This window comes from Anomaloglossus baeobatrachus, chromosome 8, assembly GCF_048569485.1.
Source record: "Anomaloglossus baeobatrachus isolate aAnoBae1 chromosome 8, aAnoBae1.hap1, whole genome shotgun sequence".
NCBI classification, from domain to species: Eukaryota; Metazoa; Chordata; class Amphibia; order Anura; family Aromobatidae; genus Anomaloglossus; species Anomaloglossus baeobatrachus.
The window spans coordinates 230,102,317-230,118,571 of record NC_134360.1 but is presented as its reverse complement, the minus strand read 5'-3'; the positions used below and the strand labels follow the sequence as shown (position 1 = coordinate 230,118,571).

General features: G+C 47.4%; 1 protein-coding gene across 2 annotated transcripts; it reads right to left on the bottom strand.

Annotated features, from left to right (window-relative positions):
* Positions 1–3,262: 3,262 nt before the first annotated feature.
* Positions 3,263–15,890, bottom strand: DEPDC1 (DEP domain containing 1). 2 transcript variants are annotated; one of them, XM_075321127.1, is made up of 12 exons: positions 15,686–15,890; positions 14,092–14,357; positions 13,840–13,996; positions 13,366–13,487; positions 12,836–12,966; positions 12,433–12,480; positions 11,706–11,846; positions 9,589–10,437; positions 7,841–8,013; positions 7,588–7,764; positions 5,463–5,630; positions 3,263–4,935 (listed from the first exon to the last, which is right to left on the bottom strand). In XM_075321127.1, the coding sequence occupies exons 1-12, from the start codon at positions 15,731–15,733 to the stop codon at positions 4,795–4,797; spliced, it is 2,421 nt and encodes an 806-aa protein (XP_075177242.1). In that variant the 5' UTR covers positions 15,734–15,890; the 3' UTR covers positions 3,263–4,794. The 2 variants fall into 2 exon arrangements, with proteins under 2 accessions (XP_075177242.1, XP_075177243.1); XM_075321128.1 differs by lacking the exon at positions 9,589–10,437.
* Positions 15,891–16,255: the final 365 nt, after the last annotated feature.

Sequence of the window (16,255 nt, the reverse complement as noted above, 5' to 3'; positions counted from 1 at the left end):
TACATTAATCGATAGAAAACATTTTCTTAAAAGGGATTGTACAGAATTGTTACCGAATTTTTCAGATTTTTCATATCCAAATCCACCCAAAAACTCTGCAGCATTTCTCCAAAATCTGTTAACATTAATTATTCCTTCTAGGAAAGTGAGTGTTAATGGAAAAAGAACAAAAAAAGAGATGATGAAAGGATTCTTTACAGTAAATGCATTGAACTCCCCTTCCCTTTAATATCACCAGCACAGAAGCAGAACCGGACAGAAGAGGCCGCTGTATGAAGGAATAGGCTTGTAAAAGGGACTGTACAGAATTCTTACCGAATTATTCAGATTTTTCATATCCAAATCCACCCAAAAACTCTGCAGCATTTCTCCAAAATCTGTTAACATGAATTATTCCTTCTAGGAAAGTGTTAATGGGAAAAAAGCAAAAGCGATGACGAAAGGATTCTTTACAGTAAAAGTGTTGAAGTCACTTATCTTTAATATCACCAGCACAAAAACGGACCTAGACAGAAAAGGCTGCTCTATGAAGAAGTAGGCTTGTAGTCTGTAACCTGAGACACATTACTCTGCATAGGAGCTGTATGCATTAATTGATAGAAAACATTTTCTTAAAAGGGATTGTACAGAGCCAATCTTCCGTTATCCCAATAGAATAAGGGACAAGTTACTGATTGCTTTCGGTCTGACAGCCGATTTTACTTTCTATAGCCCCTTCCGAAGACTCGGATTTCTTCAGTAATGCCATAATGAGTGATGTAGAGATGCACATGCTCGACCTCCGCTCCATCCAGAGTCTGCAGAGCCCCGGTCTCAGGATTGTTTGGGGTCCCAGTAGTTGCCCCCACAGCCATTAGGGAATAATGTACAAACCTTTTGACTTTGTGTAAAACGTTGTTACAAAAGTATACACGCCCTTTAAAACTCCTGTACTTTCCATGAGCAGACAGTGAACGTTTCATATTAGGTAATTGTTAGTTATGCAATTCTCGCTTTACACCGCACTTATTACTCATGCATATTTAACCACTTGTGTGCTGCTCACAATATTTCGGGGATCCGTGGTCAGAGAATCGTCGCTGGTTTCAAACCTTCTTTGTTGTGAACTTGTGTAACGGGATTACAGCCTCTTATTATTTCTGTCCTCGGCCTCCGGGCACTGAGGACCCTTGTCCTAGAACATTTCATAATGAGATTATATCCGGCGCTTCAGCTGCATTTTCAGGGGAATTTATCAGAGAACTTTCTGGACAATTATACAAGTGACTTATGTACAATATTCTCAGCAGCCCCGTACACGAGAGGACAATACAGTCTGCTCCACCAGCTGAAACGCATGGGCGGCCACAGATATCCATCACCTATGGTGTCCGACAAGGAGGAGCGCTGGCAAGCAATAAAATAAGGGGGGATTCGTATCCAGAGACCCCATAAATATTCCTGTAAAAAAGAACATAAGTTTTCCAGCTGACATTAATTTTCTGCTGAGGGCACATAGTGTGTGGAGACCTTGAGGCCCTTAGTGCAGGGGGCACACAGTGTGTGGAGACCTTGAGGCCCTTAGCGCACGGGGCCCATCTTATTTCAGACACTTCATCACTTTGTGCTGGGGGCAGGGGTGTAACGTACTATGGGCCCCAGGGAAATGTATGGACCTAGGACTGCACATTAGCTTGCTGCTTGGAGGTCCCGACACTGCTGCTCAGATCTATATCTATCGCTATATATCTATATCTGCATGTTCTCCCTCCATAAAAAAAAAAACCCAAACCAAAACCACAAATTATATATACTTACACACAGATAATATTACTAGTAATACTGCTATAAAAGGGGACAAATAATACTGCACACCATGACCATATTACCAGCATATACAGTGGTTATAAATAATACCTCCATACTGTTACTTAAGGACACAGTTCAAAAGGTAAATATTACTGCTACGTACAGGGATGGGGGGGGGGGGGGAGACAAAAAAGTACTACATATTATAATGAACAAATTATCACCATATGGTCACTGTATGGGTGTAAAATTAGGCACCGTGGTTGATAACAGTCATTTTCTCTCCTCCGTCCGCCCCAGGCCGCCATGAATGCTTCCACACCTCATGTCTGTAGAATATAAACACACGGACATCTTTGGGCAATTGCTTTTATAGCACCATATAACGCTATGGCCATTCATAGTGCTAGACTGTACTAAGCCACACCCGGTGCACAACACAGTAGTAATCATACCTCTGTTTTCTCCTCCCCATAGTAATCCTGCCCCCACCACTGATCGTGCCCCCATATAGTAATAGTGCCCCAGTCTGTCTGGAATCCCCTCTGCGCCTCCACGTCATAATAACGTGCACGTCATGAGGACTTTCATAGTGCTGAAAGCAACATCTGTCCTAAGATCTGGGCCCCCTCTGCTCTGGGCCACTGGCTGGGGGCAAAGAGGCGAGACCAGATCTCTCCTCCCCCCCCCCATTGTAACCAATGGGACAAAGTCAGCATTGACCGCAGCTTACGAGGGTCAGGATTGGAGTTATCGCCGTTCCAGTCCATTAGAGCAATGTCCATGTAGAACGACCGGCAACAGCGAGTGATGGCGCAGGCAGCGAGTGATGGCGCAGGCAGCGAGTGATGGCGCCGGCAGCGAGTGATGGCGCAGACAATGCTCCTCGAAGCAACATGTGGCTGGTACGACGTCACCTCTGATGGAAATAAACGAATGAAAAAAGTTCTACAACTATGCAAAGCGGCATCCAGCCACACCAGGATCTCTACAGATTGAGCATTGACAATGAGGTGTCAATCACAGGAGGGGGAGTGACATTGTAGTACAAGCAACAATAATGGTCCTGCTGCTTAAACATAGCAAATAAACAACAGATTGCACCTTGACAAGATAGGCATCCCTGAATTATGCGTTTTACCCCTTGCAGCAACCTGTTATTAGCTTACATAGCAAAAACCTGCTGACAGATTCCCTTTAACATTGCAGGGAAACAAGGGGCGAAGGCAGCGGCACCCGACGGGGCAAAAGGGCCAACGGCACCCGACGGGGCAAAAGGGCCAACGGCACCCGACGGGGCAAAAGGGCCAACGGCACCCGACGGGGCAAAAGGGCCAACGGCACCCGACGGGGCAAAAGGGCAGACTTAGGACTCAAGAGGAATTTCTTATTCTGAAAAATGAATTTAAAAAATGAAAAGAATGCAAGTAATTATACAAAAGGAACACCTCAAAATTTATTGTATTTTTTCCATTAATATAAAGTTTTTGCATTTTAGATACAAAAAGTACAAAGCTTCCTCCGGCAGAAAGTGTAAATATGAAATTTGCAGCAAAATTAAAAGCACAAAAAACAAACAAAAAAAACATAAATATAAAAAGGTGAATATATATACACAAAGGAGGAGTGCAAGATGCAGCGAGCCCGGAGAGCCGGAGACAAACACCTATGTCAGTTTTCGGAGGAGGCACATGGGTGGATCAAGCAGCACCGATCTCCTGGAAGTCGTGTGGGCGGCCATTGTCTATTCCTTAAAGGGAAACTCCACCTTTAATCCCTCATTCTCCTGTAGAGAAGATGTTGGAATCTGATTGGTTCATCGGTCCAGTGAAGTTTTCCTATAACTTAGTACAAACGTTTCTTAAAGGGGTTGTCGCATCAACATCATCTAACCAAAAGAATATGTAATAAGAAAAAAAAAAAAAATAAAATGTATGCTCATTGCTTAAAAGCATTACTGAGCATGTGCAGCCACCACGCCTATGGAGGGTTCATGGAGCAGAGGTCGCACATGCTCCATTAACGGAACCGGGGAGGGACGACTCCACAGGAGAGATGAGAAATGGTGATTACGGTACAACCCATTTAATAGTCTGCGGCCGATTGAACACTACAACTCCCAGCATTGCAGACGTTTGCTGATTGTCCTGATTGCAGACGGCCTGTGAGGGAGACACGCGCCATTTACTGTGCAAATAGGCAATGTTAGAAATGTCAGAAAAAGTAAAAACAAAGAAAACCCAAACATTTCAAAACAGGAACCACCGTAATGATGGGCCGTGCGATTCATGGCGTCTCCGCAGTAAATCATCTTTGGCAGCGTTTACACGAACGCTTCATTTCACACGGACGTCAGTTCTGGGGCGACACCGATCAACGCCGGGGAAAAATGACAAACGAGCGGGAGGGCGAGACGTCTCCATCAGCTTAGAAAGACGACAGGTGCAGGACGGTGCGAAACCTGCACAAGTCAATAGTGAACATGTTGTACGCTATAAAAGGGGAAATTACAGGCACTACGGCAACAGTGGGCAACGTCTAAGAACGTAGACTTGTGTATATCTCTGATGTAAAATATCCTTCATGTACAAATGGACCAAGCTAGAAATACCTGCAAATATACTGATATGTTACGTATATTCGGGCATTGCCATTTAAGCAAGTCCATATTTGACTTGCAGTTCCATTTTTCACCACAGCTGTTGCAAGGTTTCCCCATAGGAGTCAATGCAACAGCGCCACCAGTTGGAAAAGTAATATTAACCATATAAATCACGGTGTTGCTTTGCTTTAGTCATTAATTGATGAAGATTATAACATTACTACTTAGTTTGATCAGGGAACTTCTTAATAACCGTCCGCTCCGGCTGTAAACGTGGCTTTTGGATTCTTTTTACATGTAAAATTGCAGTCCCCCCCCTTCCCTGACGTTTAGTAAACAGAAGTAAAGTGAAGTCTCATTCACGGAGAAGATGGAGGAGACGCCTACAGGGGTGACCGCTCTAGTCAGTGTCTTAAGTTGCGAAACTTTGGTCTTTTGAGCACCAGCATCGGCTGCTTGATCGTGGGTTTGTCTCCGAAGAGTCGGGCTTCGCTCTCGGTCGTTGGGAAGCGGCTGCGGTAGATGTCCGGATATTCTTTCTGAAACTTGAAAAAAAAAAAAAAAAACAAAAAAAAAAAAAAACCAAACAAAAACCAACAAATTACACTTGATTTGCTCTCGTCTAATTGAATCCTTTCACAAGACCCTAATTCAGGGTCCACGTCTGTAGTCCACGGCCACTGGATGGGAACGCCTCGAACCTACACCTGTGCTGAACGGTGGTATCAATGTGATGTCATGCCGGAGCGAGGGCGCCAGGGCAGAGCGAGGGCGCCAGGGCGGGCCTGAAAATCAGTAGAGGCACCGGCATGCCATTCGCAAGGCCATGGACTACTGACATGGCCACTGATCAGGGTCCTGCAAATAATACCCGGTTGCTAAAGCTTCTGAAAGTCTGTTCCAGAAAGAAGTATCTTCGTTATTTAGGAAAGGGGGAAACAGAAGCCTCCATAATCATGGTCACAAAAAAAAAAACAAAAAAAAAAAACCCACCCACAAACTCCCCTTCCGTTTTGTGTGTACAGCCCCGATACAGAGCCATGTGTCTTCAATGGCCGTTGCCATCACAGACCTGTTTGAGCTTCTTCTTCTTGTCCTTCATGGACAGATCCTTGTCCTTCACGATGCTCTCCAGAAGCTCCATGATGGCGGCCTGCGAGGTCACCACCTTCTGCTCCTCGAACTCCTGGGCGCTGATCTGCTTACAGAAGTAGAAGCCGGGGGGCGGCCGCTCCTTCACCTGTAAATAAAAAAAGGAGACATCACTCAGCGCTGATTTATAGAAACCATGTAATAGAATTCATCTCTCAGGATGGAGGAGAAGGAGGCCACCAGGTCAGCGATGGTGCCAAGTCTTCTTGGGGACAGTGTGCAGATCTACATGTTCATTCATACGGCAGCCTAAGGCCTCGTGCACATGTTCAGTATTTGGAGACTTCTTTACCTCAGTATTTTTAAAGCCAAAACCAAAATCGGAACAGAGGAAGAGTATAATAGACACTCGGGCTCCAGGTCGGCAGTTTTAGCTACAAATACTGAGGTAAATAATCCATACAGCTCTATAGCATGGCTCCAGATGGTCCCAGACAAGATTTACATACGGCGCAGGAGATTTTCACAACTTATTTGAAGGGTTTACAGGGAAAGTTAGGGGGTAATATGCACCTCTATGGAATACAGCACAGGCGCTGCTAACGAAGTAGTTTTGGTTTATACACGAAAAATCTGGTGACAGGTTCTCTATAACCCCTTCAGCCCCCGGGCATTGTGTTTTTTCCATTTTGTTTTTTTTCCTCTCTTTCTTCCGAGAGCCGTAACTTTTTTTTATTTTTCTGTCAATCTTGCCATATGAGGGTTTGTTTTTTGCGGGAGGAGTTGTACTTTTAAATGAAACCATACGTTTTACCATATAGTTTATTGGAAAACGGATAAAAAAATTCCAAGTGCGGAAAAATTGCAAAAAAGTGTCATCATACAATAGTTTTTGGGATATTTTATTCACAGTGTTCACTATATGGTAAAACTGATGTATCATTGTGATGCCTGAGGTCAGTACGAGTTTGTAGACACAAAACATGAATAGGTTTACTTGTATTTAAGGGGTTAAAAAAAATCACGAGCCTGTCCAAAAAAAGTGGCGCACGTTTTGCGCCATTTCCCAAACCCGTAATGTTCTCATTTTTCGGGATCTATGGCTCAGTGATGACTTACTTTTTGCTTCTCGAGCTGACGTTTTTACCGGTACCATTTTTGCGCAGATGCTACATTTTGATCGCCTATTATTGCATTTTGCAGCGACCAAAAAAAAAAAAAAAAAAAACCCCCGTAATTTTGGTGTTTGGAATTTTTTTGCCGCTACTCCGTTTACTGATCAGATTAATTGATTTTATATTTTGATAGTATCGCCGCATTCAGAAACGCCCGATCTAAATGTGTATATATTTTTTATTTTTTTTTAACCCTTTAATTTTCAATGGGGTGAAAGGGGGGGGTGATTTGAAGGGTTTTTTTTTTTAAACTTTTTTTTTATTTTACTAGTCTCCCTAGGGGGCTATAGCGATCAGCAATCCGATCGCTCTGCCCTATCTGCTGATCACAGCTACAGAGCTGAGAACTGCAGATTTGCTGCTTTACTTTCAATGCCGGCTGTATTCCGGCATTGAGAGGAAGAGACTCATGTTAGCTACAGGCGTCATCACATGACCCTGTGCTACCATGGCAAACACCGAACGTCACGTGATCATGTCACGTGACTTCCGATGGGGGCGGGGTAAGTCACTGTCATGGCAGCGCGCATATACATCTCGCTGCCAGAGTTTGGCAGCGAGATGTAAGGGGTTAATGGCCGCGAGTGGAAGCAATTCCACCCGCGACTAACAGGCACACGTCAGCTGTTGAAAACAGCTGATATGTGCGTGGATCACCGCCGCCTGCCCACGGCAGGGGCCGGGGATTAACTGCACACGATCCATGACGTACCCAGTACGTCATGGGTCGTTAAGGGGTTAAGCAGCAGCAATTGGTCTCTGCGATTAAGCGCAGGCATGTGCCGCCTCCATGTATTGGTGCAGGCTCAGGTCCTGTGCCGCCTCCGCCACCATGTATTGGTGCAGGCTCAGGTCCTGTGCCTCCGCCATACAGCCACCATTGTATCCTTCCTCAGCATGGGGTTAGACACACGGTAATGGATTACATACGTGCAGTCTCTGCAGATACTGGATGTGATCCTGTACCGCCGTCTGCAGGTAACAGGGCACCTGGAGGATCTCCTGGTGATGGTCCATGAGGAAAGATACCAATCTTGTGGCTAACAACTCGTCCAGATCCACCTCTTCAGCGCAGCACAAGACGCAGCGGGAGAAAGTCTGGATCATCTGAAAGAAAATTACTCGTCAAACACGTCCAAAACCAGCCGGGGCGCTGGAGACTGTTCACACAATGACTTCTTACCAGAGATCTGGTGCCCATGGCATCGTGCAGGCGCGGCATGTCCACGTTCTGGCTCATGCGGGAAATCATCCTCATCAGCAGCTGCAGCTTCCGGCGATTCGGTGGTGGGAGAAGCAGACAGCAGAGCTGGAGGGCGTCAATGGCCACCCGCTCCAGGTGAGGCTGCAGCAACCCTGAGAGCGGAGGGATCGCAAGTGAGGATGACGACGGGAAGAGAAAAATATCTAAAGATGGAGGCAATGCAAATCATCTTCCACTCTAGTCCCACCCAGAGCTGCAGTCACATTTCCACTGGCCACCATCCCATGGATGGACAGTTTTTCTAATCTGATAACCCCTGTAATAAATCTGAGGTCTCATAATGCTCAGTGACAAAATGCAGAACTGTGAACGCAGCTTTGGGTGTGAATGGAGACCTACAAAAATAAAAATTTACACACAGATTTTTTTTCAGATTTTCGTTTCCATTTTTCACACAATGATCAGCCATAGAATTACAAAGGGAAGGACAGAAAGTGTGAAACCCGTGCAGCCACAGGGGAGGGTCCTGTAAAGTAAAGCAGGGCAACCATAAAAGCAGCAGCAGGCGCAGTTCACACCCTGCAGTTATTAGATCACTGAGCAGAGCATTCTATTGTTATATTTTATTTTATCATTAATGCAGCTCCGGATGTGAGCAAAATAAAACTCCATCATGGAAAGAGATCGCAGATTAACCACCGCCTGACCGGCCGAGCAGCAGTCTGCCCCCCAACAATGAGCTGATCGCTGGGGAAATAAACTCAGAAAAGTAAATCAGGAGGAGTATAGCCACAATTACATTGTAAACCCGATGGAGCGACGGCAGATGCCTAGAATAGGTGGTCGTCCTTCGAGTACCATATACATACCATATACATACCTTTAGTGGTCAGCTCGGAAGTTTAGGTTTTGAAACCCAAGAAAGTAAAGTTTATAAAATCAGCAGCTTCTTGAGTGACAGCAGCTGAGGATCAGATAATATCTGGGGGGGGAATTCATAGTTATCCCCTCCCCCTGTTAGAATTAGCATAAGTATTATACAAACAAGTCACTTTTTCCCTTGCAGGACCTGTGAGGTCATACCCATGTGACCAGAAGGGGCAGGGCCTCAGCCAACAGAAAAATGTTGCTTCCTGGAATAAGCTTTGTTGGCTGAGGCCCCGCCCCTTCTGGTCACATGGGTATAACCTCGCAGGTCCTGCAAGGGAAAAAGTGACTTGTTTGTATAAAAAACTTCTGCTAATTCTAACAGGGGGAGGGGATAACTATGAATTTCCCCCCCAGATATTATCTGATCCTCAGCTGCTGTCACTCAAGAAGATGCTGATTTTATAAACTTTACTTTCTTGGGTTTCAAAACCTATATATCCGAGCTGACCACTAAAGGCATGTATAGAATCAGCCTGGTAGTATCAGTATAGCACTGGCTTTAGGTTATATAGGAAAATCCTGGTGATTGGTTCCCTTTAAATCAGGACTGTTCATTACGCAGCTTCATTTTTATCCTTGATCTACTGGAGCAATTATAAAAAACAAAAATATAAATGGGAAATTAATGCAAGCAAGAAGTGCAGATTATAGGACAGGATGACATAGGGTTAGTGTGAGGATGGCAGGCGTCATTAGGACCACATGCTGCATTACTAGGACACACGGACATCATTAGGGCGGCATTACTAGGACACAAGGACATGCAGGAGACATGCAATAAACAGCATTGACCTTACTTTCAGTGCCAGTGCAGGGCTGAGCGTCGTGCAGTGCAGGAGAGTTTGTGGGGACAGAACTGGAGAGCTCCATATTGCTCTGGCACAAACGTTTGGTGACGGCGATCCCCGGCTCAGCCGCGTCACTTCCCTCGATAGAGCTCAGGCGTTTCTGCAGTCTACCCTGACCCGTCTGCCCGGGCTTGATGGTAATCTCGGCCACTGGAGTGTTTATACTAGAGCAGGACCCGAGACAGTCGCCCATGCTGCGTGCTCTGGACAGCGTCCTGCAGTCGGGTCTGTGAGCGCCCCCTGCCGCAGGGTTGTGCCGGAGCAGGGTTTGGGCATTGCTCACAGCAGCGGGTACAGATGCACAGTTCACACCATGCTCGTCAGATGGAGGTAGATTTGGGGAGACTGTTAAAGAAGCCGGAGAACAAGGTCCGGGAGAATCGCTCTCAAGACTTTTTTCAGAATAGGACACATCTGCGATTCCCTCTAAGGAGCAACTGCGGATCCGGACTTTAAAAGGCACCGCAGAGTCCATCCTGCCGGCAGAGAGGTTCTGGCAGCTGCCACCTACCATCCTGCTGGGCTGTCTGGCGAGGGAGTTATAAAGCTTCTCCCTGTTGGTATTGTGTAAAGCGAAGTCCTTGTGCTCGCGGCCCAGCTCCCCGAAGCTTTGGTCGTTGTCGTCTTCCTCATCTTCGTTGGGAACCTTCCGCACCAAGCTGAGGAGCAGGCATTCTGTGGACTTAAAGTTTGTGTCGCTCAATTTCGGGTGCTGGGAGGACCGTGAAGCCGGGGCGTCCTTCCTCACTTTGTGCTTCCGGTTGCGCCTGTGGGTTACCGTAATGTAGCCACATACAACTAACCGGGAACGAAATAGAAGTTAGAATGTGCAGCGAGCGGGAGAGAAATGTGCACAAGGTTAGAAGGCAGTTAGTACATGAGAGAGGCAAAGCACGGGAACGGAAGACAGCAGCGTGCCGGCCGGCTGCAACAGTCACCAAGCCGGCTGCAACCGTCACCAAAGACAGCAGAGGGCTATATGCCAGCCGGCTGCAACAGTCACTAAAGACAGCAGAAGGATACGTCTAAGTGCCAACCGGCTGCAACAGTCACCAGAGACACGAACAGCCTGCAAAAATCCTGACCAGACATAATTACAGACCCCTCTCACAACACTCTGTGCTGCTGAGGACCCCCGGACATATTGCTCCTTCTCGCCTCTCCCAAAATATTCTGTGTCCCATATGGTGACTTTTCCTAACCAGTCTGCATTCCCCTCCCTATCCTCACATACTGACTATGTGGTGCACTAGCCTTAGCCCACCTTTGAGGGTTGGGCAGAGAAAAAAAAACAAAAAAAAAAAACAACACAACTGCTTAGGGATTCATTAGGATCAATATCACACAAGGGTCAACCAATGAAGATGACCATATTTCTCTCAATCACCCCCACACACGCACGCTCAGTTCAGCCGAGCATGCATGTATTCTTATTGGAATCTGTCAGGTAATTCATGCTGCCCAAAACACAGGCAGCATGAATAGCAGCCTGGCTGCACGACACTCCGGTATTTCAGGGGGGGGAGGGGGGGGGGGGGGGTAGAAAAAAAAAAACCAAAAACACACACCACACTGTAAAGATCCGGCTTTAGACCATAGCCAGAGACCAGACCTCCACCACCCATTGCCGGCTATTACCAGGTCTCTGCCTTGCGTTTCTGGAAGGCTCTGTGTGGCTGCAAGACACAGGGGGAACATTGTGCTGTATTAATGGGACCTACTCTCTATTGGGGGGACACTTGGCTGTAGCTCGGCTTTTGCATTACAAGGGGGAACCATGTAACTTAGTGGCCACTTCCCATTCTAAGAGCAGCTGATCCCCAGGGATCCTATGTGATCCTTTTTTCATGTCCCCATTCGTTTTGCCTAATCTATCCCAGCTCTATATAGTGCAGAGCCCAAGGTCCACTTACCACCAGTACAGCGCCGCTGCCATGCAAGACACACAGAGGATTACATCTCACGTGTTATAGATGTGACTGAAGCAGAGGGGCATCCGGAGATCAAAGCCACAGCCGCGCTCCCCCGGGCACCAGACAGCGAGCAGTTACCAGGCGAAGACTTACCCAAGATATTCACGAACAGCTCATAATACTCATAGGTGAGCAGAGGCTCCGGGAGATTCAGGAAGTAGTCGGCGACCGTCCGGAAGACGTCGCGCTCAAAGCCGGGATAGGTGGGCTGGCTCAGGTCGTTATTTCTCGGCCCTGTACAAAGAAGACATTGGGGGAAGCGGTCACTGCAGGCAGTAGCTATAATGAAGACGACGTCACATAAAGCAGATAGACAGTGCTCAGCCAGTCCACAGGCCACGTGTGGTACTACACCTCCGACCAAAGACACTAGAATGGAGCAGAGCTGCAAAATCAGTCAACCTGTGCACCGGAAGCTCACCGCGGCCGACAGGTTATTTTAGAAGGGCGAGGACTAAAGGATGTTTTACTTTTGCAATCATTCTAACCAAAGCATCTTGGCAATTAGCCCTGAATAATATGTACACAGCTCCACTGCAGAGCAATGCGGCTCCACGGTGATAGACTGCAGTCCCCGCACCGCCTCATCCTGCAGCCTGGTCTTACCCTCTTATATCTAGGACTATAGGACTATAGCACAAAGATGCACATAGGTCTGCAGAGGAGCTGTGAACACAGAACGGGAGATTTTTCTTTAATAGGATTGCTTTTGATTCCTTATTTTTTTTTCCCAGATGTACACGGCAGGGTCAGGGGCAAAGCAAAGATGGGAAGGGATTAGGAAGAGCTGGAACGTGGACGGAGCATAGCTGATACTCACAGTTTGCCAGACATTTCATTGCAGACAGGACCCAGTGAGGAAGATCGTCTAGAAGAATACGAGACATCAGAGAAGTTGGAAAACCAGACGCGCCCCCCCCTCCGCACCCAGACCCCAGACGCGCCCCCCTACGCACCCGGACCCCAGACGCGCCCCCCTACGCACCCGGACCCCAGACGCACCCCCCCTACGCACCCGGACCCCAGACGCGCCCCCCTACGCACCCGGACCCCAGACGCGCCCCCCAACGCACCCGGACCCCAGACGCGCCCCCCAACGCACCCGGACCCCAGACGCGTCCCCCTACGCACCCGGACCCCAGACGCGTCCCCCTACGCACCCGGACCCCCCCTCCGCACCCCAGACGCGCCCCCCTCCGCACCCGCACCCCAGACGGCCTCACCTGTCTTGTCTTGCAGGAAGACGACGCCGTGTTTGCTGGTGTGCGTCATGTTGTACATGATGTGTCCGGGGTTCATCTGCGCCGGATTCAGAACTTCATCCAAAGATGGCAAAGCCAGGATTTTCTGAAGACTAACAGAGCCCATCTGTGAGCTACAACTCCTGGCTGTCCAAACACGCTGGGCATTGTAGTTAGAGAAAATGAGGGGCGGCAGAACTGCATCCTCTACAGTTTTTGACCATTCCATACTGCAAAATGGCCACTATACCCAATGTACATAGCCAGGCTGGAGGTGGCAACTAGTGGTCAGGATCAACAGGGGTCCACAGATAGACCCCCTACCAGTCCCCGTGGCTGTTAGAAGGAGATGATGGCTGAATATACACCGCCATCATCTGCTAGCAAAGATGCTCCAGAGCTTATACCAAAAATCCCAGCAGATGTCGTCCTGGGTGGGATGTGACCCCGTGCTGCCCGACTACAGTGCTCTCCCCATATGCCCACATGGCAGCAGAATGCGGGTCACTTACTGGATCAGGGCGATATTTCCCCAGACTTCTTCTAGGTCCTTTTTGGTGATCTCCTTTGCTCCAGGGTCACCGCGCTCACCATCAACTTCCATTGCTTCCACCGCTTCATTTTCTTGTTCCCCCTGCCCGGAACAATAAAAAGGTGACACATGACGGGCGACATCAGCGAAGAGACGACACAGAACTGAATTTACAAAAGTCCCAAAATTATGCCCCCAATCCAGAATCCGCATGCTGTATATCGGGTCCAAATACATCGACGCTGCCCCCTGCCCCTGACAGACATTAGCCGGAGCCTCGAGTGCCCCAACAAGATAAGGTTGGGTTTATAATAACCCTGTACAGTAATAATTTCTCCAGACAACCAGGATTTATTTTTTAGCTTGGGTACATACAGCAGCCAATCTGAGGAAGCAAAGCTGCAGTGTAAAGTTTGGGGATGACTACAGTTTGGAATACGAGCAGATGTGCTACCTTGCTGTCCAAAGATCTATGTCTCCTCGGGGTCCTCCTGGAGAATTGCGGCATTTTGAAGGGATTCTCCTTCTCCTTGAAGACATTCTCCAAGCTGCTTCTCTTCCAGAGGGGCGGCCGACTTGGAAGGGTCTTTTTCGGGGATGTGGAGGGAAACCTGCTCCAGACAAGGTATAGATTAGAAGATAGCTCCAAGAAGCCCACCCACTCCCCCAATCCTGGTCAACTGATGGCTGCAGGACGGTACAATACCGGAATAGCTGGTGGGTGTCCTCCAGGTCCTCGCTGCCCCATCGCCCCTTCAGGTCCTCGATGACGTGATTCTTCAGGAACTTCCGGAGGAGTTGGATCGTCTGCTGCCGCGTCACGTCCGCCCCGAAGTTACTGTTACTCCTGAGGTGATGATGCAGCCAATCGATGGCTTCTGAGGCTGTGAAGCAGTTCCCGTATGTCTTAAAGCTCTGCCGGTGTTTCTTCAGGGGCATCCCGGCGCGGAAAAACCGGGTCACTTCGTTCCACTGGGAAAAATAGAGAAGAAAAATGATAGATTATTTTCCGCTTTTTAATATTCATTTTTGCACAAACTGAAGGCAGCGGAGTAAATGCACAAGGATAAAGACGCAGAACTCAGACCGCTCCACCTGGAAAATACTGAAGGTCTGCAGGAAAAGGACAGAAAATCAAGAAGATTGTAGAGTGGATCCATTACCGCGGATTCCAAAAGGGAAAAAAAAACCACTACTCAAAAGCTCACTATGAACAGTCTCAGTGTTTGGTCGTGTTCACACTGTTAGAACAGAAGCTCTCCAATCAAAAACAGTTTTTGTAAAAAAGTTTCTGCTCCAGAATCTCAGTGCTGAGCGCTCGTCAGCAGGGTTTGTTTTTTCAAATTTTAAATATAATTATCTGCAAGCGAAATCCAGAAAATGGGGAGAGACGGGCGACAAAGACATTACTGGACCGACGCCAGGACTTGAGGGGTAAACTCGCCCCTCCAGGAAATCCTGCACTTACCTTCCAACAGCACCAACATCTGGAGCTGGACGCTGGGAGAATTGGGGGAGGGGCAAAACACAAAATACCAGGGGACAAATAGCAGGAGACACCGTGACAAGGTCTAATATTTATCAAAGGGTCACTACTTTTATATAGACCTCTATATACGCACGTGTCACTGTATATGCCCACACAAATATATATATATATATATATATATATACACACACACACACACACACACACACACACACACACACACTACAGTATATAGACAGGACAATATAATTACAGCTATGTGTACCCACAGAGAACAATATATAGCTTACATATTATATTATATACACACACACACGCAGTGCACAGTATATAACTTGCATACTGTATAATATATATATATTAGTGTGTATATATGGATAGTGTGACACTTGTGTATGTAAAAATATGCATGTAAGTTATATATTGTGCACTATATGTGTGTATATATATATATATATCGTATGTAAGTTATATATTGTGCTCTGTGTACACAGCTGTGATTATATTGTCCTGTGTATATACTGTAGTGTGTGTATATATATATTATACAGTATGCAAGTTATATACTGTGCACTGCGTGTGTGTGTGTATATAATATGTAAGCTATATATTGTTCTCTGTGGGTACACATAGCTGTAATTATATTGTCCTGTGTATATACTGTAGTGTGTGTATATATATATATATATACACATACACACGCGTCCCCTTATCCCCACACCAGTCACGGTTTGCGCGGATGTATGTGACATCTATATACACAGCGCTGTATCTATGCCGTATGACACCGCACACATGCCCCCGTCATTACCAGCTTGGTGGCCCGGTACGGCCCCGGGGTGATGATCCGTCCTTCCATCGCCCGGTTCAGGTGACCGGAGCCGCCCGCGGCCCTTTAATCCGCCCGAAGCACGTGACCCGACCTCCGGACCCGCAACCGTCCAGCTCGGAGGTTTGAAAAATGAGCATAAAACAATCCGAGCTGTCATTGGCTGAACGGTAACAACATGTGACACACTATCCACCAATCACAGTTCAGTGTGCGATGTAGCCGCGCCGCTCGTCACACTTCCTGCAGAGGGCCGCCAGGGGGCGCTGTGGTCTTGTGCCGCAGTACGGGCCTGCGTGTACCGGGGACACTACAACTCCCAGCGTGTTCTGGGCACTGGGCGGTTGTAGTTCAGGTGCGGCAGATGTTGCAGACGGTTACTATTCCGGTAGCTTCAGGTATCGGTGCAAATGCGGCAGATTGTTCTGCTACAAAGTCTCCTGCGGATTTATAGACTCCGGTCAGTGACAACTTTAGCAACAAAATGCACAAATAACCCAAGATTTTACTGTGGATGCAGGAAACCCGCTCATATCAAGAGGAAAATCTGCA

Coding starts and splice junctions, on each gene's coding strand:
- DEPDC1 (XM_075321127.1), bottom strand. CDS start 15,733: ATGGAAGGACGGATCATCACCCCGGGGCCGTACCGGGCCACCAAGCTG. Junction 12,481..12,835: donor CTTCCTGCAAGACAAGACAG/GTGAGGCCGTCT, acceptor GTATTCTTCTAG/ACGATCTTCCTCACTGGGTC. Junction 10,438..11,705: donor GCTGTTCGTGAATATCTTGG/GTAAGTCTTCGC, acceptor GTTCCCGGTTAG/TTGTATGTGGCTACATTACG.